This window comes from Oryctolagus cuniculus, chromosome 1 (assembly GCF_964237555.1).
Source record: "Oryctolagus cuniculus chromosome 1, mOryCun1.1, whole genome shotgun sequence".
Classification (NCBI taxonomy): Eukaryota; Metazoa; Chordata; class Mammalia; order Lagomorpha; family Leporidae; genus Oryctolagus; species Oryctolagus cuniculus.
In genome coordinates this window covers 97,201,463-97,226,237 of record NC_091432.1, presented here as the reverse complement: position 1 = coordinate 97,226,237, position 24,775 = coordinate 97,201,463, and the positions used below count along the sequence as shown (strand labels likewise).

The 24,775-nt window shown below is 37.5% G+C and overlaps 1 protein-coding gene across 10 annotated transcripts in view; it reads right to left on the bottom strand.

The window, feature by feature from the left end:
- GRIA4 (glutamate ionotropic receptor AMPA type subunit 4) overlaps positions 1–23,478 on the bottom strand; it is a 387,746-nt gene extending 364,268 nt beyond the window's left edge. For 9 of the 10 annotated variants that reach the window (XM_070077585.1, XM_017343621.3, XM_051819991.2 and 6 more), the window contains exons 1-3: positions 23,337–23,478; positions 22,689–22,871; positions 21,365–21,523 (exon numbers count right to left, since the gene is read on the bottom strand). In XM_070077585.1, coding sequence (XP_069933686.1) covers positions 21,365–21,523; positions 22,689–22,776 — 247 coding nt within the window. In that variant the 5' untranslated portion in view covers positions 22,777–22,871; positions 23,337–23,478. Of the gene's footprint in view, positions 1–21,364; positions 21,524–22,688; positions 23,138–23,336 lie in introns of those variants that run through there. The other variant, XM_070077577.1, reaches the window with a different exon arrangement.
- Between the last annotated feature and the right edge of the window lie 1,297 nt (positions 23,479–24,775).

The window sequence follows — 24,775 nt, the reverse complement described above, 5'->3', positions numbered from 1 at the left end:
GGCTTCAGATCGGTGCAGCGCCAGCCATAGCAGCCATTAGGAGAGTGAAGCAACTGAAGGAAGACCTTTCTCCCTGTCCCTCTCTCACTGTCTATAATTCTTTCTCTGTCTCTCTCTCTCTCACTGTCTAACTCTGCCTTGCAAAAAAGCAAAAAACAAAAACAAAAAAACCATATAGTCATCTCAGTAGGTGCAGAGAAAGCATTTAATAAGATTCAACACCCCGTCATGATAAAAAAAAAAAAAACTCCACAAATTAAATATAGAGGGAACATTCATCAAAATTATAAAGTCAGTTAGTATTATTTGGAATTGGAAAAAGCTGAAAGCATTCCCCTCAGATCTGGAACAAGACAAGGATGTCCACTTTCACCACTCTTATTCATGGAAAGTTTTAGCGATGGCAATTAGGGAGGAAAAAGAAATAAACAGCATCAAAATTGGAAAAGAAGAATTCAGATCATCCATGTTTGCAGATGGCATGGTATTATACATGGAAAAACCTAAAGACTCCTCCAAAAAGCTGTTAGAACTGATAAACCAATTCAACAAAGTTGCAGGTTACAAAATAAACATACAAAAAGCAGTAGCTTATTTGATGATGATCTCACAAGAAGAAAAGAAGAAAGAAATCCCATTCACAATAGCCACAAAAATCAAATATTTAGGCATAAATTTAACCAAAGATGTGAAATATCTCTACAATGAAAATTATCAAACATTGATGAAAGAAATCATCAAAGACACAAAAGTGAAAAGATATTCCTTACTCATGGATCTGAAGAATCAATATCATTTAAATGTCTATACCACCTAAAACAATCTATAGATTCAGGGCAATCCCTATCAAAATATCAATGACATTCTTTAGAGAACTAGAAAAAGCAATCCTAAAATTCATTTGGAATCACAAAAGAACCAGAATAGCTAAGCAATCCTCAACAAGAAAAAGCAATCTGGAGGCACCACAATATGTGATTTCCAAGCATATTAGAAAGCTACTGTAATTAAAACAGCATGGTACTGGCATAAAAACTGATATATAGAACAATGGAACAGAATAAAGAGCCCAGAGATTAATCTGCATACATACAGCCAGAGGGTTTTTCACAAATGTGCTCAGACCATACAGTGGTTAAGAATGTAGTACTACTATAGTTTTAGTGATCTTTGATTACTTTAAAATTCACCGTATATGGGTGAAATGATCATTTTTCCATTCAATTATTGTTTATAGCTATTGTCTATATACCCATTAAACTAGAGTCTTTTTGCTTTGTATTTGTTAAAGTTCTTGTTCAAGAAAGTTTTATTGTAATGTAAATTTAAAATATGTCATCTCAAAAACTTAAAAAAAAAAAAGAGAGACACAAAGAGGGTAGGAGGGAAAAATGGGGGAGGAGGAAGTGATAGGGGAAGGGAATATCATTGTGTTCTACACTTGATCTTAGCCAAAAGGCCGAGAAGTGATCATCATTATGTTCTTAGAATTGTATGTACAAAGCACATTGAATCTGTTAAAAACTAATTAAAAATTAAAATAAAAATTAAAACAAAATATACGATTCATTTTATGTCAGTTATATGTCAATAAAAGCATTTAAAATTCCATTTTAAAAAATGGAAGAGACAAAAAATGGAATGATACCTTCAAATGATACCTTCAAAAAGAAAATACAGGCCAACCTAGAATTCAATATTTAGTTAAAAATATCTTTCAAGAAGAAATGTTAGGAACTGGCTAAGCCTCTGCCTGTGGCATTGTCCTGGTGGCTCCTCTGATCCAGCTGTCTGCTTATGGCCTGAGAGAGCAGTGAAATATGGCCCAAGTGCTTGGGCCCCTGCATCCATGTGGGAGAACCAGAAGAAGCTCCTGGTTCTTGGCTTCAGATCTGCTCAGCTCTGGCCACTGCATCCAACTGGGGAGTGATCCAGAGAATGGAAGACCTTTCTATCTTTCTATCTCTCTGTAACTCTATTTCTCAATTAAATAAATTAAAAAAAGAAGAAAGGTGAATATGACATTTTCAGACCAGTAAGAACTAAATGAGCTTAAAAAAAGAAATTGATGTGTATATAAAAGCTATTTGTTGCATTTAAGGTGAGTTTTCAAACAAAAATTATTATAAATGGAATAGAACAGTTCATCTTTTGGAGTTTAATTCATTCATGAAGAGTCATTAAGTACTAACAGATATGATGACAAGTCCTGATATTGACTTATGTATCTAAAGATTTCCATTGTTTAGCTATTCTATTTGGAAACAGCAAGATCAATTCAATATTCAGCGATAAGACACTAAATTTTCTGTTAGATAGTGTTAATCAGAACAAGTGTATTCCCATCCAGCTCTCTGCTATGGCCTGGGAAAGCAGTATAAGATGGCTCAAGTCTTTGGGTCCCTGCACCCACATGGGAGACCCGGAGGAGGCTCCTGGCTCCTGGCTTCGGATCAGCGCAGCTCTGGCTGTTGTGGCCAATTGGGGAGTGAACCATCGCATGGAAGACCTCTCTCTCCCCCTCTCTCTCTGCCTTTCCTCTCTCTTTGTAACTCTTTCAAATAAATAAATAAATCTTTTAAAAAATCAGAATAAGTGTAAACATACACTTTTTGTGAACATATTAAAAATCTTAGAAATATGTAAGTTAAAACATGGAAATTCTTCATAGTTCCACTAAAGAAAAATAACTACCAACATTTTGGTATTTTTTTTTTCAGTGTCTTCTATATATTAAGGTTCTTATGAAACTGCAATAAAAGGAGACCTTCCTTTTCAATTCACCATTATATATATATTTCATTATATCAGATTTATCACATATTAAAATCTATAAATCATGATGTTTAGTAAATATATATCATTTTGTTGAATAGCAAGCACATTGTAGTCTTACAATTTTAAAGCGCTTGAGTACTATTATCACTAAATTGAAAATTTTCCATTGAAATAAAGTGTAAAGTGTAGGAATCTTTAAGATCTTGCATACTTGGAAAATATGCCAGCCGGTGCCGTGGCTCACTAAGCTAATCCTCTGCCCGCGGCGCCGGGACCCCAGGTTCTAGTCCCGGTCGCTCCTCTTCCTGTCTAGCTCTCTGCTGTGGCCCGGGAATGTAGTGGAGTATGGCCCAAGTCCTTGGGCCCTGCACCCGCATGGGAGACCAGGAGAAGCACCTGGCTCCTGGCTTCAGATCAGCGTGGTGTGTAGGCTGCAGCGGCCATTGGAGGGAGAACCAACGGAAAAGGAAGACCTTTCTGTCTCTTTCTCTCACTGTCCACTCTGCCTGTCAAAAAAAAAAGAAAAAAAAAGAAAAGAAAATATGCCAATTCACAACAGTTCCCTCTCATTAAGAATATTCACATTTGGTTTCTAATTTGTGAAATTTTTTTGACAGGCAGAGTTAGACAGTGAGAGAGAGACAGAGACAGAGAGAAAGGTCTTCCTTTTTTCCGTTGGTTCACCCCCCAAGTGGCTGTTATGGCTGGCGCATTGTAGCCAGCGCGCTGCGCTGATCTGAAGCCAGGAGCCAGGTCCTTCCTCCTGGTCTTCCATGTGGGTGCAGGGCCCAAGCATTTGGGCCATCCTCTACTGCCCTTCCGGGCCACAGCAGAGAGCTGGACTGGAAGAGGAGAAACCAGGACAGAATCCAGCACCCCGACCAGGACTAGAACCCGGGGTGCCAGCGCCACAGGTGGAGGATTAGCCTAGTGAGCAGCGGTGCCAGCCTAATTGGTGATTTTATCATTTCTATAAAACATGGCTTATCTTCACAGTTACTTATATGTTCATAACATATATTCATTACCAAGTTATTTGAAAGCAAGAACCCAATGCTGAAAGCATGTATACATTCTATATATAAAACAGTTCTCACATGTTTTAAATATATACAAAATCTAAAGTTATTCTGAAAACATATATACATAAGTGTATACATGTTTTTATTTTTTTATTTTCAAGAAGTAAATTCATAAGTAATGTTGGGTAAAAGTGTGCTCCTGAAAGCCATAATGCAGTTTGTCGATGGGAATAAGCTAAGTATGCATGTATGCATATACATATATAAATATATTATTGTATTGTGCCACTATTATAATTTTTAAATGTTGATTTATTTTTATTTATTTGAAAGGGAGAAAGAGAGAGGAGAGAGGAGAGAGGAGAGAGAGAGAGAGATCTTTCATCAATAGATTCACTCCCCAAAAGTGTACAACAAACAGGGCTGGGGAAGTTGAAGCCAGGAGTCTGGAACTATTCACAGATTTTTCTTATGCACTCAAAACCTGAGCCATCGTCTGTTGCCTTCCAGGGTGCACATTAGGAGGAACCCAGATATGACATGAAAGCACAGGCAGGATTCGATCCCAGAAACCCCGATTAGGGATGCCGGCTTTCCAAGTGGCAACTCAACCTACTTCACCACAATACCTGCCCTATCTTTTATGAGTTTAGTCTGATAATTGTACAGTTAATTTTTAAAAACCCATTCCTACTACTGTATAGTATGTGATCAAATGGCAAGTCACTATATTATAGGTCCTTATTTGTGTCAACTGAAATAATTAACAAGAACAGTAACTTTGAAGGAGGGTACTCTGAAATGTAATCAGAAATGAGCTGATTGATGTATCCCATCTATATCACTAATCTATAAGATTTAGTTGCCTCTATGCATACAGTAAATGATACTTTTTTTTCTCCCATGAATGCTAGCTATTTTCCAACTTGCTCAATACATTACAAGACTGGTTTGCAGTTCTGAAGATACCTGGTTGAGATGATAAGCTGTTACTGGAAGCAGCAATTCTTGCTGCACAATGCTGAGAAGAACATGTACAATGATGGATCTACAAGTAATAACTGAAATAGCAAACTAGATTTCTTATCTAGGCAATGGTTTCTTAGTGTAGTATTTGCTACGAGAAAGAAACCATGTTTTCTCATATACATGAATAATGAACAGGGTTGCTAGAAGTCTTTCTGAAACACAAATTTCATTACATTATACATGGCTAAATATAATGCTGGCTGTCTTATGTCCCAGAATAAAGAATAACATCCTCTTCTGGCCTACAGGGCAGTCTGCAAGTGCCCTTCTTGACTCTATGGAGTGCTCTCTAGCCATACCCTCTGCCCCTGTACTCTCATTCCACCATCAGACAAAGCCCCCAAGCGCCACTCCATATCCAGACACATTAGTGTTCCCCGAAGCTGTCCATGCACCTTTATATTTTTCCCATGACATTGTTTTTTATATGTAGAACATTTTTAGCTCTCTTCATAGCATGGCAAAATTCTGTGCATCTTTCAAGGGCTGAGGAGACTGTCACATAATTTCTGAAATTTTCTGCTACATTTTATGTGCTTGGGAGATTAAGATATGAGGGGAAGAGAAAAGATAACAAGTTGAAACAAAATCAACAATAGTGATTTCCCATTTCATTTATTGTCTAAAATTTCAAAATATCTGCACAAAACCTGGAGGTACACTGGCTCCAGGACAAGCAATGTACCTGTCTTTACCTAGATATCAACAAGAACTGGTGTGGAAGACCTAAACTATAATAAACAACTGATGCTTTTAACAGAAATCTTTCAACTAGCGTTGTCAACTCTTTGTAAATCATTGTTACATTTTAAGTCATCCTTTTTTGCCTATGATGAAAACACTTTCATTCCTATCATGATACTAATCCCTTCTCTTACAATCATCAATCTTGGTTGTTTAGTCTGGCTGGATCTTCATTTAGCTATTTTCATCTACATATTACTGTCTAATGCTATAATGAACATTTTCATGTCTAGAGATTTTCCTGTTTGAGGGGTCAAATGATGCACAATTTTAATAATTTTTGATAAATTGTGACAAATAGATTTTCAAAAGCTTTTTATCAATTTTAAATGCCTTAGTTATCTTGAGCTGCTTAAAAATTTTTATGTTTCCCACTAAAATTAGCTAATTTATTACGTGAAACTGTATACCTCTTTCAATTTGTTTTGCTCTATTAAGGTTAAATATGTTTTATAGGTTTTTTCCTAGACTTACTTATTTATTAAATAAGTAAACATCACTCTGCTGGTTCATGTGAAGTTACAATGCAAATTATCTATAATATCAAAATCATTGCATGCAATATTTTCCCAAGGTTTGATGTACTTTTTGTTTGTTTTAATGTTAAAACAGTACAAGTGCAGTGAAATGACCCTCTTAATGGACAATCAAATTCACATTCAACTGCTCACATATAATTAAAAGTGTTGCTGCATGTCCTGTAACCATCCTATATGTCTCTGTCCTACATCTCAGCCTGTTCTGAATTTTATTCATCAGTGTAAGTAACAATATATTAAAGAGACACTGAATTTAAAATAGCTTATAGCTAACTGAATTGAGTATGGTCTTAATGTTCCCAAACATATTGAAATTTAGGACTATAGTTATAACATCCTTCATTGTGAAATTTTTAAAAATGCTCTATGAGGAGTTTAGTTTGTAGCATTTTGTTGGAGGGGGGAAAATGTGAAGGGCTTTTTATTTTTTTGTATTTTATTTGAAAGTTAGAGTCACAGTGAGTGAAGCAAAGACAAAGAGACATCTGCTGGTTCACTCCCCTAGATGGCTGCAATAACCGGAACTTGGACAGGGTAAAGCCAGAAGCCAGCAGCTTTCTCTGGGTCTTCCACATGGGTGGCACTGGCCCAAGCATCGGGACATTCCAGTCCCTCCCCAAGCCACCAGCAAGGAGCTGGATCAAAAGTGGAGCAGTGGGGCTGGTGCTGTGGTGTAGCCGGTAAAGCCGCTGCCTGCAGTGCTGGCATCCCATATGGGTGTCAGTTTGAGTCCTAGCTGCTCCTCTTCCGATCCAGTTCTCTGCTATGGCCTGGGAAAGCAGTAGAAAGTGGCTCAACTCCTTGGGTCCCTGCAACCATGTGGGAGAAGTGGAAGAATCTCCTGGCTCCTGGCTTCAGATTGGCCCAACTCTGGCCATTGTGGTTATTTGGGGAGTGAACCACTGGATGGAAGACTCTCTCTCTGCCTCTGCCTCTCTGGAACTCCTCCTTTCAAATAAATAAATAAATCTAAAACAAAAAATAAATAAATAAATCTAAAAAAAAGGAGTGGGGCAGCTCAGACATGAGCCACCTACTTGCAGGTGGTAGTTCCACCAGCCAACATGCCACAACGCCAACCCCCAGAATGTGAAGTTTTAATGATCACAGACTGCACAGGAGCCAACAGAATGATGTAACAGATTCCTTATTGTATAATGCCCAGGTATTTGTAATTCCTTTTCTTACCTGGACAGATCATGTCAAATCATAATCATGAGTTTCAAGAATGCAAAGTTTAATCCAAGAAAGATGACAAGACTGAGTGGGATAGGAACACAGTGGTCATATGTTACATAAATAAATGTTATTTAGCTTGATAAAGTACTAAAAGAGAATGTGATATTTGTTTTTAAAAATGTGAATGGTATGAATCATAAAGAAACTAGATTTGTTTTCATACGATTGAATTTTGGTTAAGAATTAGTTATCAATATCCAATCAAGAAAGGGGTTTCCTCCCTCCCTTACTTCCTCTCACAATAGTCCCAAAACATTTACTGATTATGCAACATTTATATATCAGGTACCTTATCAACTTCTCATTTAGAGGTATTAATAAAGTATCATCTTTGTTATCAAGGATCTCACAATCTGGGTTGACAGATCTCTCTCTCTCTCTCTCTCTCTCTCTCTCTCTCTATCACCTATATATTTTTGAAGAATATGTGAGATACAGAGAGTACTAAACAGGAAATCTGACTATTCAAAGCAAAATCTGACCAACATCTATGATGAATAGGATAATATCTGAACTTTTTAATTTATAGCCATACGGCCTTCTAAAGATGAAGTAGTCTTATAAGTTTTATATATATATATATGTGTGTGTGTGTGTGTGTGTGTTTATAATATTAATTTTAGAAATTTAAGGATCTAGAAAAAACAAAAATATTCAAAAAGGGAATGCATATTGTTACTGAACAGAAAAGTAGAATTGAGCTTCCTAGTTGTCTTAGCAAAAAAAGGAAACATTTTCACTCACTGGCTTTCCAATAAGGAAGAAGGAAGCATACACATTTTTCAAGAAAAAAAAATCTCCTTTCCTTGGCTGTAAAATGCTGGGTCCAAGAAGAAGTGAAATGCTTTTTAACCTTACTTAGGCAATGCTGTCTACATAGTTGAAAATTAAGTATTTAGCAAAGGATAAGCTAATTTCAAACAAGGGAGAAACAAAGTATTATGGAAACTTGCAAATTGTGAAATCTACTAGATGAGGTGCAATGGAGATTATCAAGAACTGGCAAGAGAAAACACTATACATTTGATTCCAACCCTTCTTTTTCAAAAGTCTTCTGGTTCTATGAACTTTAAGAACTGCTGAGAAAGCAGCTAATGTCTGAGCAGATGGGATTCTCCTGAGTGTGCTTACTAGTTCACCTGGGCTTCCCAAATGGGTTTTCTCCTATTTTCAAAGTGGTTTATATCAGCACTTTCAAGTTCTTCTGTCAGCATACACCAAATGCTATAAGTATCCAGAAATTCTCTTATAGCAGATTTAAATTTATCAAAGTGCTATCTGGCCAGCACAATATACATTCATTTGCATTAACAGTCCCCACTCCCTACCTCCTCCCATGATTTATTTTCCTTCTTACTCATCACATAAATTGAGTATAATTGAAACAACTGAAAAAAATGCTTAAGGTAATGAAAATATGCAACATTTTTGGATCTACTACCTCATTGTCTTCTTAGCCTCTGCTTGATGTTCTCTGAGATAACACACGAGTAAATGTAAACTATCTTAAGGGTGCCTGAAATGAGTGAAAAATCATAATATATCGTTCATTCACTTATGTATAGATATTTACTGCTTCCTACCTTGTTCCAGGCATTGCATGAGATTATGAGGACAAATCATTCCACATGTCAGACACCATCCATCATTCTGAAAATTTTTATACTAGTGGGAAATAGAGATGATAGATGAATATAATACAATGAATACAAAATATGACAAAAGTGAAGATGATCATTGGGCTATTATTGTTGTATAGAACAACTGAGGGTTTAGAGTGAGAGGGCTAATGTAACAGACGTAAGACAGGAAGGTAGCTCTCAACCTCAAAGTTTTGGAAAAATATAGTCAAGCAAATAACTGGATTAAAGGATTCGAATAAAAAGAGTTGCAAGTAAAAAAAATGGAGGTCTGAAGCCCAGAGTAAGCACCAGTATGGTGAACAAGGCAAAGAGGTAGGCAGGCGTTAGAATATCCAAGTCAGAACATGGTTGAATTGAGATTTTATTTTAAGAGAATGAAAAACTTAAAACTCAAATTAGGGAGCTTTAAGTCAGGAAGAGACAGTCTCCAACTTAATTTGACCATCAAAGGTAGGTGGGGCAAAGAAGGCGGTACCTTTCTCTGAAAGGAGGAGAGAACTTCCACTTTGACTATGACCTTGTCTAAATAAGGTCGGAGTTTGTAAACTCAAGAGGCTTCCATAGCCTTGGCAGCTCATGACAAGAGCCTCGGGTGATTACTGACGTCATAAATAAGAGTGTCCACTGTTAAATCAACAGCGGGATTCACTGTGCACTTACTCCCCGTGTAGGACCTCTGTCCTTAATGTGTTGTACTTTGCGAATTCATGGTATAACTAGTACTCAAACAGTACTTTATACTTTGTGTTTCTGTGTGGGTGCAGTCTGTTGAAATCTTTACTTAGTATATACTAAGATGATCTTCTGTATGTAAAGGTAATTAAAAATGAATCATAATGAATAATGGGATGGGAGAGGGAGTAGATGTGATGGTTTACGGGTGGGAGGGTGGTTATGGGGGGAAAAGTTGCTGTAATCCACAAGTTGTACTTTGGAAATTTATATGCATTAAATAAAAGTTTTAAAAAAAGGTAGATGGGAAAACAGCATACAGAAGAACATCAGAAGAGATAAAATGCAGAATTTTGGGGCAAGCATTGTGACACAGTAGGTTAAGTTGCCTCTTGCATTGCCTGTAAGCAGTATCAAAGTGCCAGTTCAAGTCCTAGCTGCTCTGTTTCTGATTCAGTAATCTATTAATGTGCTTAGGAAGCAGCCGAGGGTGGCTCAAGTACCTGAGACCTTGCCAACAACATGGGAAATCCAGATTTAGCTCCTAGTTCCTTGCTTTGGCCTTCTTAGCCCTAGCTATACCAATTGAGGAGTGAATCAGCAGAAGGAAGATAAATCTCTCTCTCCTTTCTCCCTCTCTCTCCTCTCTTCCTCCCCCTCACTCTACCTTTCCTTCTTGTTTCTTTAAAAGATTAATTAATTTATTTGAAATGAAGAGGTACAGAGAAGAGAGAGAGAGAGAGAGAGCACTTTCATTTGCTGGTTCACTACCCATTTGGGTCACAGCAGCTAGTGCTGAGCCAGACCAAAGTCAGGAGCACTGAACTTTATCTGGGCCTTCTATATGAATGAGGGCAGGGGCCCAAGTACTTGGGCCATCTTCCAGTGATTTTTGCAAGCACTTTAGTAGGGAGCTGGATCAGAAGTGGAACAGAGAAACTTGAATTGGTGCTCATACATGGTGCAAATGTCACAGGCAACAGCTTAATCTACTGTGCCACAATGTTGGCTCCTGTCACTCTACCTTTCAAATAATTACATTTTCAAAATGCTTAATTGTTGCTCAAACTCCACTTCAGTCAAGAAATGACATCAGTTTTGCACAAATGTAATAGCTTGAAAAACTTGCAGAACAGCTATTGAAAAAAGTGCAGAAAAACAAAGATTGGGCCCATATTGTGGCACAGCAGGTAAAGCCACTCTCTGCAGTTCCAGCACCCCATATGGGTCTGGCTTGTGTCATGGTTGCTCCACTTCAGATCCAGCTCCCTGCTGTTGGCCTGGGAAATCAGTGGAAGATGGTATAAACACCTGATCACCTGCCATCCACATGGGAGAACCAGAAGAAGCTCCTGGCTCCTGGATTCAGCTTGGTCCAGCTCTGGCTATTGTGGCTATTTAGGGGAGTGAATCAGCTGATTAAAGATTTCAGTCTTTCCCTTTCTTTCTCTGCAAGTTTCATTTTCAAAATAAATAGATCTTAAATAAAAGAAAAATGTCACTCTGGGAGGCAGCAGGTGACTGATCAAGTAGTTGAGCACCTGTCACTCACGTGGAGTCCTTGCACAACCTGCCCAGTTATTGTGGGCATATGGGGGAGTGAACCAGCAGATGGGAGATATTTCTCTTTTCCTTTCAAATAAAATATTTAAAATGTATAAAAACAAACATAAAATTTATGATCATGAAGATATTAGAAAATATGTGTAGTATTTTTACAGTTTGAAGAACAAGAATGATTTTGTAAGCATAACACAAAACCCAAAAGTCACAAAAATGAATCATGGATTTGACTAAATACAAACTTAAAATGTTGGTTATGCAAAAGACAAGATAAATGAAGATGGAAGCTAAAGGCAAAGTGAAAAAAATCTGCCAAATCCTTGTACAGGTCTCCTAAGAAACTCCTTAGCCTTACTGTTAATCAGAAATATGCAAAACAGAGCAGCAATTAGATGTCATTTTCACCAACTAGGACAAGTGAAGATTTAAGAGACTGATAATAGCTAGTGTTGTCAGGTCATAAAAAAATAATTATCTTCACATACTGGTGGTTGCTCTTTTATTTTTTTTTTAAGAATTATTTTATTTATTTGAAAGACAGAGTTACAGAAAGAGGTAGAGCTAGAGAGAGAGAGAGAGAGGTCTTCCATTCTGCTAGTTCATTCCCCAAATGACCGCAATGGCCAGGGCTGAGCTGATCTGAAGCCAGGAGCCAGGAGCTTCTTCCAGGTCTCCCACACAGGTGCAGGGCTCAAGGACTTGGGCCATCTTCTACTGCTTTCCCAGGCCACAGCAGAGAGCTGGATCAGAAGAGGAGCAGCCAGTACTTGAACTGGGGCCCATATGGGTTGCCAGCACTGCAGGCTGGGGCTTTAGCCTACTGTACCACAGCACTGGCCCCTGGTTGCTCTTTTCTTGAGAAGACATGATATTATCTATTAAAACCAAAAACCTACACTATTCAATACAGTAATTTCATCCCAGGAGTTGATCCTATAGTAATATTTGTATAGGTACACAAAGAATTTTATTGCTATTTTGTTTGTAATACTAAAAATGTGGAAGCAACCTAAATGTTGAACCAGAGGGGATTCATCATATTAACTTCATAAAGTGGTGTTTTATGTAGTAGCAAAAGAAAATTAGCATGTATCCTTGTATACTCATAAAAGCTTTTTTGGGGCAGAAGACGTGGCACAGCAGGTTAAGCTGCTACCTGCAACACTGACATCCCACACTGGTGCCAGTTTGAATTCTGGCTGAATTCTGGCTGCTCCATTTCTGATGCAGTTCCCTGCTAATGTGGCTGAGAAAGCAGTGCAAGATGGCTCCTGCCCCCCATATGGGAGACACAGATGGTGTTCTAGGCCCCTGGCTTTGGCCTGACCTACCCCCAGCGGTTGGAACCATTTGGGGAGTGAACAAGTACATGAATATCTCTGTGTCTCTTCTCTTTTTGTGACTGTACCTTTCAAATAAATAAAATATATCCTTAAAAAACCTTTTTTATGATTAAGTAAAATGAACCATTAATAAAATTTGGGTGTAGAGTGATTATACTTATCAAATACTTATACTTCTAGATATATATTAGAAATTTATGTTTAATCTTGAATTCTATTCAGAAATAAAATAAATCTGGAAAGATCTACAACAAATCATTTACACTGATTATTGTGAAGTGGTGGGATTAAGGGATGTTTTAACTTTTTAAGATTTTCAATTTATTTGAAATTTAAAAAACTACATGTTAGTCAAAAAATAAATATGTGAAAACTGAAATAACACATGGTGTTATATATATACAGTCACAGTTAGAAAACTACTGATTTTGTAACAAGCAGATAAGCAACAAAAGAAAGCAGCCACTGATTATAGCTTATGTTGTCATTTTTGCTGTATCTGGAAAAATATAGTGGCCTATTGAAAAGAAATATGTCTCAAATATGCTTTACTTCTTATTTCTAATATAACTTCGAACTTCTTCCTGAAAGGGATAGTTTTATTGAGTTGGAGGCAAGTGATGATGCTACATAGATTGGAGCAATTTTGACTTAATGTTACACTCTTTAAGACAGTAATTACCATGTTTTTTTGAAATTCCAAACCTGACAAAGAAAACCTGATAAATGCCTGTTAGTTAATAAATCTTAAAGCAATGCATTCAGAAAAATGGTAGTTTTGAATCTGTGATTTTCTGAAATCAAATTATGTTCCTACCTGATATATATAGGCTGGCCATCTAATGAAGCATCCAACACTGTTTGCATAACAACTAAAGGTTAATTCATCATTTTTATACATGGGAGTATTTATAAAACGAATTTGACAATATCAATTACTAGGAGTGTCAAATTTGGGATTCTGAAATTTGGAGGCTGCATCAGAGACAAATCAATGTTCAATATAAAATGCTATATATATTCTTTGAGGTAAATGGAAGTTGTCAAAAGGTGGCTTTGAGAAAAACATCTTGATAGTTTAATTAAAAGTTATCTAGCTACAGTCACACTGAGAGATAATCAATTTGTGGATGCCGTAATATGAACAACAAATATTGTATTGGTTAAGAGAATTGAGTTTAAGATCTGATGTCCTGAATGCTTCATAGTTAGGCAAATTTTATTAGCCAAATCATGTTTCTCCACTTAAGAACTGAAGTAACACAAAGCCTTGGCATATAGTCAGTACTCAATTAAAGTAGCTTTTAGCATACATATTATTATCTGAGTTTGAATGAGTTTCAAAGAATAGCAAGTTGTTAGAAATGTCAAATTCTGCAAGCTATTCCCAGACAATGAGAACTAAGAAACAATTGGATTTTTGCTAATTTGTAAATCAGTTAGGACCTTCAGGAACACAATGTCCCAGTATGGGTAGTGGTAAAGGAAAAGGTGACTAATGATAGAAATAGGAGCTGCTGTAGAAAAGGTAGCACTCTAATGGGAAGAGCAGGAACAACACTGTCATAATCAGATGACAGCTTGGGGCGCAGAGGACCAAGTCAAGGATTTTTCTAGCTAAAACATGCTGATCAGTTTTGTTTTTGTTTTACAGAAGAACCTGTGAGATGGATTTTATGGGAAAACTCTTGGTAGTTTGAAGATTCTACTTCTAAAATGTCAAAGATAGGGAATGAAGAACTGTTTATCTAACTCACATATGGCTCCTTTAGGGTTGTAGCCCTAGGCTTTTTCTGTAACAAACTCATTGAAAAGTTAATATTAAAACTGAAGAGCAACTTTCTGTAAATACACACATACACTATACACAAGAATAAGTAATTTTGCATAAAATAAGGAACATTCATTGAGCTCCTTTAATCCATCAATGATATAATCCCCTCTCTGGTCCATAGAGCCCAGATAAAATTATCCTTTTAGTACTTGGAAATAATTTTGACTAGAATTTTGTGCATAAATAAGAAATGAGCAATTCAGTGAGAGGTCAAAAGAGTATATATGAAAGATCAACAAAATATATGTATTAAAACATAAATGTCTTTTCAAAATATAAAATACAAGTTCTTGAAATGTTAAAATTGACTCAGAAATAAATGGTCCATGTGATGGAAAATGTACTACGTCTAATATTTTGTTCTAAGTATATGCAGAATATTTTCCAAATACTTTTCTAATATTTATAAAATTTACAAATGGTAGGTGTAAGTTCACTGTTTTAACAGATGTTGAAACAAAGGCTCCAATGTATTAAGTAACTTACTCACTATGAGGTTGAAAATACAAATCTAGATAAGACTATCTCTCCCTATCTCTAAATAAAAGATAAGAATATTCGAAATCAAAAGTTTATGTATTAGTAGAATCTATGTGGGATTAATAAAGGTTATTTTCCCCTGGAAAAAATGCAAAAGAACAATCTAAGGGGAAGAGATAAACAGGGACAAAAAGACCTACATTCAAGATATTACACTTATTATTATATAATAGGATGCATATTGTATATATGTTATCCTTGCATTTCATTATTTATATTTTTCAGTCTTTGACAAACTTGATCATTATTTACTTGAAATGTTTCCCATCCCCTGGATCTTATGAAATTATTCTTGCTTCATTTTCCTCTGAACTCTCTGACCTATTTTCCTTCAGTCTCCTTTATTCTCCCCAGTGATTTTCTTTGTCCCCCACGTATTAGTACTTCCTCCAGTTTGGTGCTCAGCAGTCTTACTACTCATACCCTCTGAATGATCTCATTCACTCCCATCGCTCCAATCAACACCAATCATCTGCCTTCAGCTCCTTTAGAATCCACGAGCTCCAGACCCATATGCCCAGCTTTCTACTGTGTATCTCTCTACTATACAAGTCTATTTATCACCACAGATTCAGTATGTCCACTGTAAACTCACCTTCCCCACCCAAGTCTGCTCTTTCTCCTCTTTATCCCTTCCTTATATTAGATGGTACCACTATCTCGCCAGTCCAGAAATCGGAAAACCCATCTTTTTTTCCATAACACACTTTCTCTGTATCCTCTCATATGGAGAGCCAATCAATTATCATGTTCTGTCAAGATTCTGTGGTTTTGAATTCAGGTGCTTTTCTCTCTCCTCAATGCTTTTACATTTACCCAAGAATCCATCACTCTACATTATATAACAACATTTAATGAACAGATCTTTTCCTTTTTGTTTTGTCCCTTTCCCATTCATTCTCCCTCTTGAAAACAGTTTTTTTCTTTGTAAAAGATAAATCTGATCATGTCATTATTGTGCTCAAATGAGCTATGGGTCCCCTTCTTATCTAAAAGAGTATCTTACAACAGGCTGGTATCCTCTATAGATCTGCAAAGTTTCCCCCCTTAACACACCTTTGCTCCTCATACTCAATGCCAACAGTCAGACTAAACCATATTTAGGGGCTCAGACACACCTGGTGCTCCTCATCTCATGGCTTCCTCATGCACTTTAGCCAAATATGCCCTCTTTCTATCGCCATTTCCAAATGACTCAACTCGAATCTTAGCACACCGACAAGCAGACATCATCCTTAGGATGCCATCCCAGGTTCAGTGTGATTATCCTTCCTGTGCCCCTCTCTGTCTTAGCACTTTATCTTACTACACTTTCATCTGTGCTACAATATACTGACTTATCTATCTTCTCCACTAGACTGTATACTTTGTATTCTCCATTTCTAGCAGATAGTCATGAATAAAGTTCCTCTTGATAAATGTTTAATGAATAAATGAATATACTCATTATCTAATCTAACGAATAAATAGCATCACTACGTAATATGACTTCAGCCTTTGTTATATCACTCACCACCATGTGATTGATGAATAAGTTGCCCAGAACTGTCTTGTCCTATTTTCTTCAGTGTTGCAATTAAATTAAAGACAAATGGCAATTCTTTTTTTTTCAATTCAAATAATCTCCATGGAGATATTATATTTTTCTATATATTATATTTTTCTAATTCTATGCCTCCTGGTAAAAGTGCTAGGATAGTAGTTAGAAGATTTGGTTCAGAGTCTGGCTTTGCAGTCAATTACTATATAGTCTTTGGCAAGTCAAATAACTCCTTTGAGCCAAAGCTGGCTTAACTACAAAATAATGACTCTTATCAGACTGTCTCACTCTGAGATTAGCTGGAGGTCAAACAAAGTCAAATATATGAAAGTAGCTTTAAAATGCTATGTTTTTGTATAATGTAAGGTGTATTGTATTTATTCTTCATTTTGAAATTCAGAACAATAAAATTACTATGTAAGCACACACACACACGCACACATACATGGACACGTATATATCTACAATGACTGGGAGTAAAATGCTTTCTCTTTGGGAAATAAACAACACTTAGAAGAACTCCATTGAAAAGAAATTAAGAAATTGTTCTGACAGTTTTGTGAAAGCTTAATCCTTTGACAACTCTGAAATACATCAATGAAAATTACACTTCATTTTATCATTTATGAAAGGATCACATCATAGAAATATAGGTTATTTCTTTGGCATTAATTTTAGAATGGAAAATTAAGGAAAAGAGAAAATTATGAAACTAAAGAATTTTTTCAAATCAGCAGAGACTCTTAATAAATTCAAAATAAGGAAACTTAATGAGAGTGACAGTAGAGTTCCATCCTTCATTTTCCTAAAAATAAGCAAAAAGTCAAACAGTATTTAATTCAACAATATCATTACTAACAACTTTGCAGGTCAAACCACTAGAGTTTTATCTTGTACCATTTATCACAGATATTTATATTTGACAAGTAAATCAGCCACAAACAACTAATACCTAACTTTAAAAGGCATTTTCATCATCACTAGGGTACAGTATCCATTCTGTTTGTGATTATTATGTCTTCTCAATATATCATCTTTTAGACAATTGGATAGAAAGATTTTAGACGGAACAGGAGATCAAGACAAACACATAATTAAAAAAGAAAAGAAAGGAAAAAATACTCACTAACTGATTCTTCCTATCTGAGTTTTGAAAGTTGGAAATATTCTATAGTTATTTTATTATTTCACCAAGTGGCATGCATGGGCTCTTGATTTGTTTCATTATACAATTTTGATTGTCCATCTGAAATTCAAAACGGTCTTTTCTGAAACTGAATATTTGTGGATTGCATTGTATAGAGATGGCCTAATTAAAAGACTGCCTCTTTTATAGGATTTATGCTGGAGAAAATTAATAATCAAGATGTGTCCAATCAATTTAACTTCTTGAAAATTTGATGGTAAACTTATTTAACATTTTGGTTATTACTTTTGGTAAAATTTGACAGACATCATCCTTCAAACCAAAATATGTCTACTGGAAAAATATAAAAGAGCCTACTGGTAGGTTGCCTCCAATGCTCTCCAAAGGACATATCCAATTTAACTGGCAAGTTTCTTTGTATAAGTATCTATTTTGGTATCCACCAGAAAGACAACTGTATGATATTTTAGTTAAAAAAAATTGCTCATATTGAATTTATTTTTAAAGCATCCATTATGTCATCCTCCATACTACATTTTAAAATCTGACTACAAATACTACTATTTACATCTATTTTGTTTTCATTATTGAAATAAGTTATGGCTTTATATTACCTGTATTTCTATAATTTTAGCTTAATATTCAGCAAAGTGTAATTTTCCAACAAGGTGACTGTTAAAAAAAATAAAAACAACATTTTAAGTTAATGTCATACAAATCTTATTGAAAACAAAATTATAAGATGACATTATTCCCTCCTGCCAGGAATTTGAAATTTAACCCAAAAATTCTAAGTTTGAGTTAATGGGGTTTAGATCTATCAATACATAAAGTCTACACATAGAATAGTTTAGATTGCCTAAAGTATTCTTAAAGCATTGATGTAATTTTGAGGCAGGAAAATAGCATTATTATATCTGTCTACGAGATGACTAAATACTTTCATTTCATCTGTCTTTTTCTTTTTGAAGTATACATTTCATAAAATAATCCCATACCCTGCTTAATGGCACATATTCACAGACTAGACTCTGTAGTTTTACAAGGAGCCAGTGTAGGAAAATCATAATTTCAAAAAAATCTACCTACCCACATGTTCTATTTTTAGACTTAATCCCACATGACAAAGGTTAAAATCCAGTCATTATCTGTTGAGGAATAAATTCTATGTTAATTCTCCAGAAATACTAAGATTATATACCTATTTTTATCTTTTTGTAATCTACTGAAAGATGTGGATTTTGATATATGATGTTGCCTTAAACTTACTGCTTACATTTCACTTTTAATTAGACTGGAAACTCATGCCTGTGTATGTGCTTGGTCAGTTCATTCAACAAACACCAATCATCTGACCCACAATCTCTGACTATTGATTTTTCCCAAATTCTGCTTAGATTTGCCCTAAGGACACTTAACACACTCATTTGTCAAAATTATTTTCCAACTTTGCACTAGAGTTTTTTCCTTATTTGTATGTTTTTAAAAAATATAGTTTTGAACACAAAAAATCAATTTATTTGTTATTATGAAAACTACTGGATCACTAACATTGTGTTATTTGTACTTGAATTCAAAATGCACAGATGAAAAATTTACTTGTTTTAATATTCTTAATCCTAATGTATTTCCTACTTTTTCTACTTTCATATTCTTTATGCAGCTTCCTATAAATTTATCATGTTTGCAGGTATTTTGGAAAATTAAGTCAAAGAGAGAAAATTATGAAACTAAAGAATTATTTCAAATCAGCATAGAATTTAACTTTGTTTGAAGTATATTTTATTACATAGATAAAATGATACTATTTCAACTGATCCCATATAAGGTTAACAAATAATATGGAGGAGAAGATTAACACCTTGGAGTTTACATAGCTGGAAATCCTAACACATACTTTAGAATATTTAAGATCTTAATTTCTTAAATGAAAATGAAATAAAATTGAAACATCGGTCACTTTAAAATAATCCTTCAAAATTTAATAACAATAACAATATTTTGAAAGTATTTTGCTATTGACTAAGTATCTTCACATATATTTGGATCATGGATTAGTTTCAAAGCTAGGCTCATTTGTGTTTATGGGGTGTAAGGAAAGACAAGAAAAATACTTAAATCAACAAATATTATTTTTATATTAAGGAGAATGTTTTCCTTAAAAGTATCTGAAATGATGACACATCTTATAAAACTTTTATTACAAAGCTAATAACATAAAATTACAAAATGATTGTCTACAAACCTAGCTAATTTATATTCATTTCTGTTTCAAAATAACTATCTTCTGCTTTAATGTCATATTAATTTTATCATCAAACAAGTGGAGTTTTTCAAATTAAGTAGTGCACATAAGATCTACCGTAATTCTGCAAAGCCATATAATTGTGACATTTTGAAAAACTGCCAAATGCTTCCATCTCCTTAGGAAACTAAACTCTAAAATGAAGTAACAGTTAAAGACACCAAAAATTAAAGAAAAGTGATTCTGTTATCTGTTAAGCTAATGGTAAATAAAGATGAATTTAAGTTAATGAAATAAATATATTCCAAACATTTAAAAGCTCTTTGTTTTTCAATTTTAGTTGTTCCTTTGCTCAGTATACTTTCTTGAACTAGCAGAATTTTTTAAAAATAAAATATATCTACATTGATGCCATAAAACTCTATTACTCAGCCTTAACATTTTATTATTGCTGTGAAAACATGCAAAAATTTATATAGAAAAACCCTATGTCTCTTACATAATCTATAATCACTACCTTAATATATAAATTTCAAACAGTGATAAATTAATGTACAAAACTCCAGAGGAATTTGAACTATGCACTTCCTTCAAGAAAGAAAGTCAATACAAGTGCTATCGACTCATCATGATGTACAGTGCTTTAAATTAACTCATAGTTGGTTGTATCTTTTCCTTGAAGTCCTACAGTGTCTTCATGGGGGAGTACTGAACAACTGTTTCTTATAACATTAGGTGAGGTCACCTATTTAGTTTCATTGTGTGGGATAACAGACCCTGTGGAATTGGTCTGTGGATTCAGGTGGATGGGAGACTAACGTGATTTGGCACCCAGGCAAGGATTCACGAAGTTACATCCACAGGATATATGCATTACGTGATAGTAAGAGACATTTATAACCCAGAATATAAGAGCAGGGCAGCCTCAAGTGACATCACCAGATCATCTGCAGCGTCAACCAACCGACTCAAATATATGTCCTCCACACCACCACTCCCCTCACTGTCTCACTCTCAGCAGATCTTCTCCTGCCTTTAACAGTGTAAAGGAGCAGGTGTCTTCTTTAAAAGCAAGACATTTGCTTACTCAAGTGAAAAGCAACTAAGAAAAACCAAAAGCACAGAACTAGATTGAGTACAATTGTCATCAAATTCATGTTAAGGTATTAAGAACAACACTAAAATGTTAAAGGAGAATTTAACTTGAGTCATCCAGACAAGAAGTGAAGAAAAAAGAAAGGAAGCCTGGATGGACAGAAGGAAGAAGGAGGAAGGAGGGAGGAAGGAGGTGGAGGAGGGAGGGAGAGAAAGAGACTGGCAGAGTATCCCTGAGACTAAATCTTGATTTAATTGGGATTTGTTTGGGAGCCAGGCAACTATGGGAATCCTGAATTTCTTTCTAAAATAGTAATACTAACAATAATAATCTGGAAAGGGACTCCTTTTCATTGTCTTCCAATTTACCCATAACTTATGTCTTACTTACAGGCATTTGTTACAGCAAAACTGTTGGCTGTCTCAATGTTGTCCACATGAGGTACCAAATTAAAAGGAGCTTCCGACGCATTGGGGCTGGTGTTATGAAGAAAAATTGCTAGTCGGAAAGCAGTGTATTCCTGATCTGTGTTTCGGATGAAGAGACCACCTATTAAAAACAGCAGGAAAAGCACTTTCAATGTTTCCTCCTGTAAATGTTATGCCCACCCAAGCACTGTCAAATCTACTGTCAGTCACAAGCACATACATATAATTAAAGATCTATCCCTGCCAGATCTTTAGAGACTGCCCTTTGTCCCTAAGGTTCATGCTTAGTATTTGAGTCTTTAGGACAGCTCAGCTTTTTCTTCTCCCAATTTGTCACTATCACAATGACCTCAGAGACCATTTAGTGTGTTTTCCGTTCTCTTTCTTGCCCTCCCCAAGATTCTCCGCACACTGCCACATCAGCCAGTTCTGAGCATCTCTAAGATGCATGCAGATGAACGGAAAAGAGATTCACATTGAAACCCAGAATCGAGGGGATGCAGTGACACGCAAGAAAAGGGATATGGGAAAGGGGAGAAGAACTTTGTTTTTCTGCAGATTGTGAACTCAGCCTAATTAGCCCCGTTTTGTGCACAGTCTGCGAGAAATGATGCAGTGTTGAGGCTGGGCTTAGCTGGAAGAAATTCAATAGCTGCGTCCCATTATAATACAGGAGAGAATAGCAAGAGAAGCCAAGGCTAGAGGGGGGTCCCTGGAAACAGAGTCTAGGTGGAGGTAGGAAGCCAAAAGCTTCCAGAGGAAAACACATTAAAAAGATAGAAGGTTCCTGGAAAGGAATCTAACTTTGAAACCTGCTAACCCATGGCAAGAAAAAGCAGGTGGTGCTGGTGGAAACGCTTTTTAGTCCAAATAGTGTCTTTCTGTAAAAGCCAGAGAGAGCTGCGGCGTCCAGCATGGGAAGAGTGGGCTTTTAAAAAGAATAAACTTGACAGCCCTTTATGTTCATAAAAAAAAATAATCGTATAAAATACAAGCAAGCCCCACGTTCTTCCCCGCCCCCAACTTACTCCAATACGACTTAAGCGACTTGAACGGAAGGTGGAAAGGGGGGAAGGGGCTGCGAAGGACGGGCTGTTCTGTGCACATTCCCAAGGCACCTGCACCTAAGGGACATCTTTTGTAAAGGGGAGAAGAGGAGAGGAAGGAAGCAAAGGGGCAGCAGACAGCTGAAGCTCTCCCTGAATTGCTCACCAGCAACTCATTAACTCACTTTCGGATATCTGCTACAGCCAGCCACATGCACACCCCGCCGGAGCAGAGCTTACCTATTTGCACGCTGCTCGGAAAGGCTCCCATGGCGAGTCCCCAAAATCCGGAAAATAACAAGACAATCTGTCTGCAAATAATCCTCATCTTCTTTTTTCCTCTCCCTGGCGCGCGCTCTCTCCTCTCTCTTTCGCTCACACTCTTCCTCAAGGCTGTTCAGAGAGGCATTGAAGACGATGGCGCTAAAATTAAAAACAATCAAAGGGAAAAATGGGGGTGGGGGGGAGAGGTTGGGATGTTTGGCTAGTATGCCTCTTTCCCGTTAGCAATCCATCGCGAGCTGCCAGATTTTTCCCGCAGCCTCCATAGCCCTGGGAGCGGTTTTCTGTCCGGCTGTCAATGTTGCACATGCAAAAGATGGTGGTGGGGCGTCTAGTGGCTGCTCGCAGGGATGAGACATGCGCTCTCTCTTTGCCTCCCTCGCACTCGCGCTCGCCCCTCGCTTGCTCACATACACACAAACACCGGCGCCGCGGCAGCCGCACGCGCTCCCCGGCTCGCACCCGCCGGCGCCCCCCAGACTGCGCCAGCCGGGAGCGGCGGTGCCCTGCTCGCCTCGCCTCGCCTCTCCTCCCCTCCCCGAGCGCGCACTCCCGTCGCACGCCCCTAGCCCACCTCCCTGCCGCCTTCGCCCCTCGCGCGCTCACCCGAGCGCCCTGGTCTCTCCGACGCTCCCCAGGCAGACTGGAGACAGGTTTTTCCTTCTCCTCACCACTCACGGACTCCCTCCTCTCTTCTTCCCCGATTCGCAGAGGAACCGACTCTGGGGATGGGCACCCCCTGCGCCCCTCTCGTGGCTTTCCAGGCGCCTCTGCTGCTTGGCTGCACTTGGCAGGAAATTGGCCCGCGCACCGGATCGGCAAGCCCGGATCAGGGGCTCGGGGGGTTAGTGCCTCCCCATGCCCCCGGTCCGCTGCCGCATCCTTGCAGGCTCGCGGGGAGGACGGGCTGCCTCCCTCCTCTCCAGTCCTCTCCTTCCCTCTCAGCCTAGCCCTCTTCTGCCACTGGGCTGCGCGCGGGGGACTCCTGTCCTCGCTGCAGCAAAGATTTCTCACCAGCACACAGCCCGGGAATCTGGAGAGCCTGACAGGAGAATGGACGAGGTGAAGGATCTCAGCCAGGGCAAGCAGGGGGAAGGGGCGAAAAGGGCGGCCTTGGCGGCTCTAAGAAGCTGGGGCCAAGAAGAGGGGAGACTCGGAGGAGATCAGGCAGGAAAAAACATCCAGAGAAGTTGAAACATCCTAGGAAGGAGCAGGTTAGTTTAAACAGCAAAGTTCAGGGGGAATAAAGAGGATGGTGAAGAGACTGAGAAATGAAATCGGAGCTGATCCTCTGAGATGTGCTTTGAAAAGCCTAAGGCCAAACTAGATTAAAGAACTGTGTGAAGAGAAAGTAGGGAAAGTGGTTAAGGACTGGACTCCTTTCTTTCCTGTAGCCCGATCCCTGGCGACCCTTTTCCTCACCATGGCCCACTTGAACAGCAGGAGGGACATGCTACCCAGCTGATATAAGAAGAAGGAGCGTGCGTGAGTAGTGGGCATAGTTATCTCATAGAAACACGGAGGGTCTTTCAGGCATGTATCTTCTTTGCTGGGGCTCTAGAATGCTCACTCAACCCAAGAAGTCCGCTGAACCCACCTCCAGGAAGACTTAAGCACTTGGTGGATGATAGGGTACCAATGATTGTTCTGACCGTATAATGAAAATAATTGATCCTACAAAGTTTTAAAAGCTGTGGTGTCACTTTGTCCCCAGAGGCACTGGCATTTCACCTGGCTGTCATGGGTGGGGCCTTTGCTACCGACAGGCAGAGACTGTATTAGTGGGAAATGACAGGGTTCTAATTTCCCCTGTATGATTTGAAGTCTCCTAATCAAGGCAGTGAATGAAGTCCCCTAATTCCAACAAATTAGAATAAAATCAGGGGGGGGAGAGGGAGAGAAAGAAAGGTTGAGATTCTCCTTCAAGGTTAAGAAGCCTAAGATTGTGTCTCCCACTAGATTTTCAAAAAGAATATAGCAAGTACTTATATTTGCCTGATATAACGATGTTTGGGAAAAGACAATGGAATAGTTAAAGAGATTTT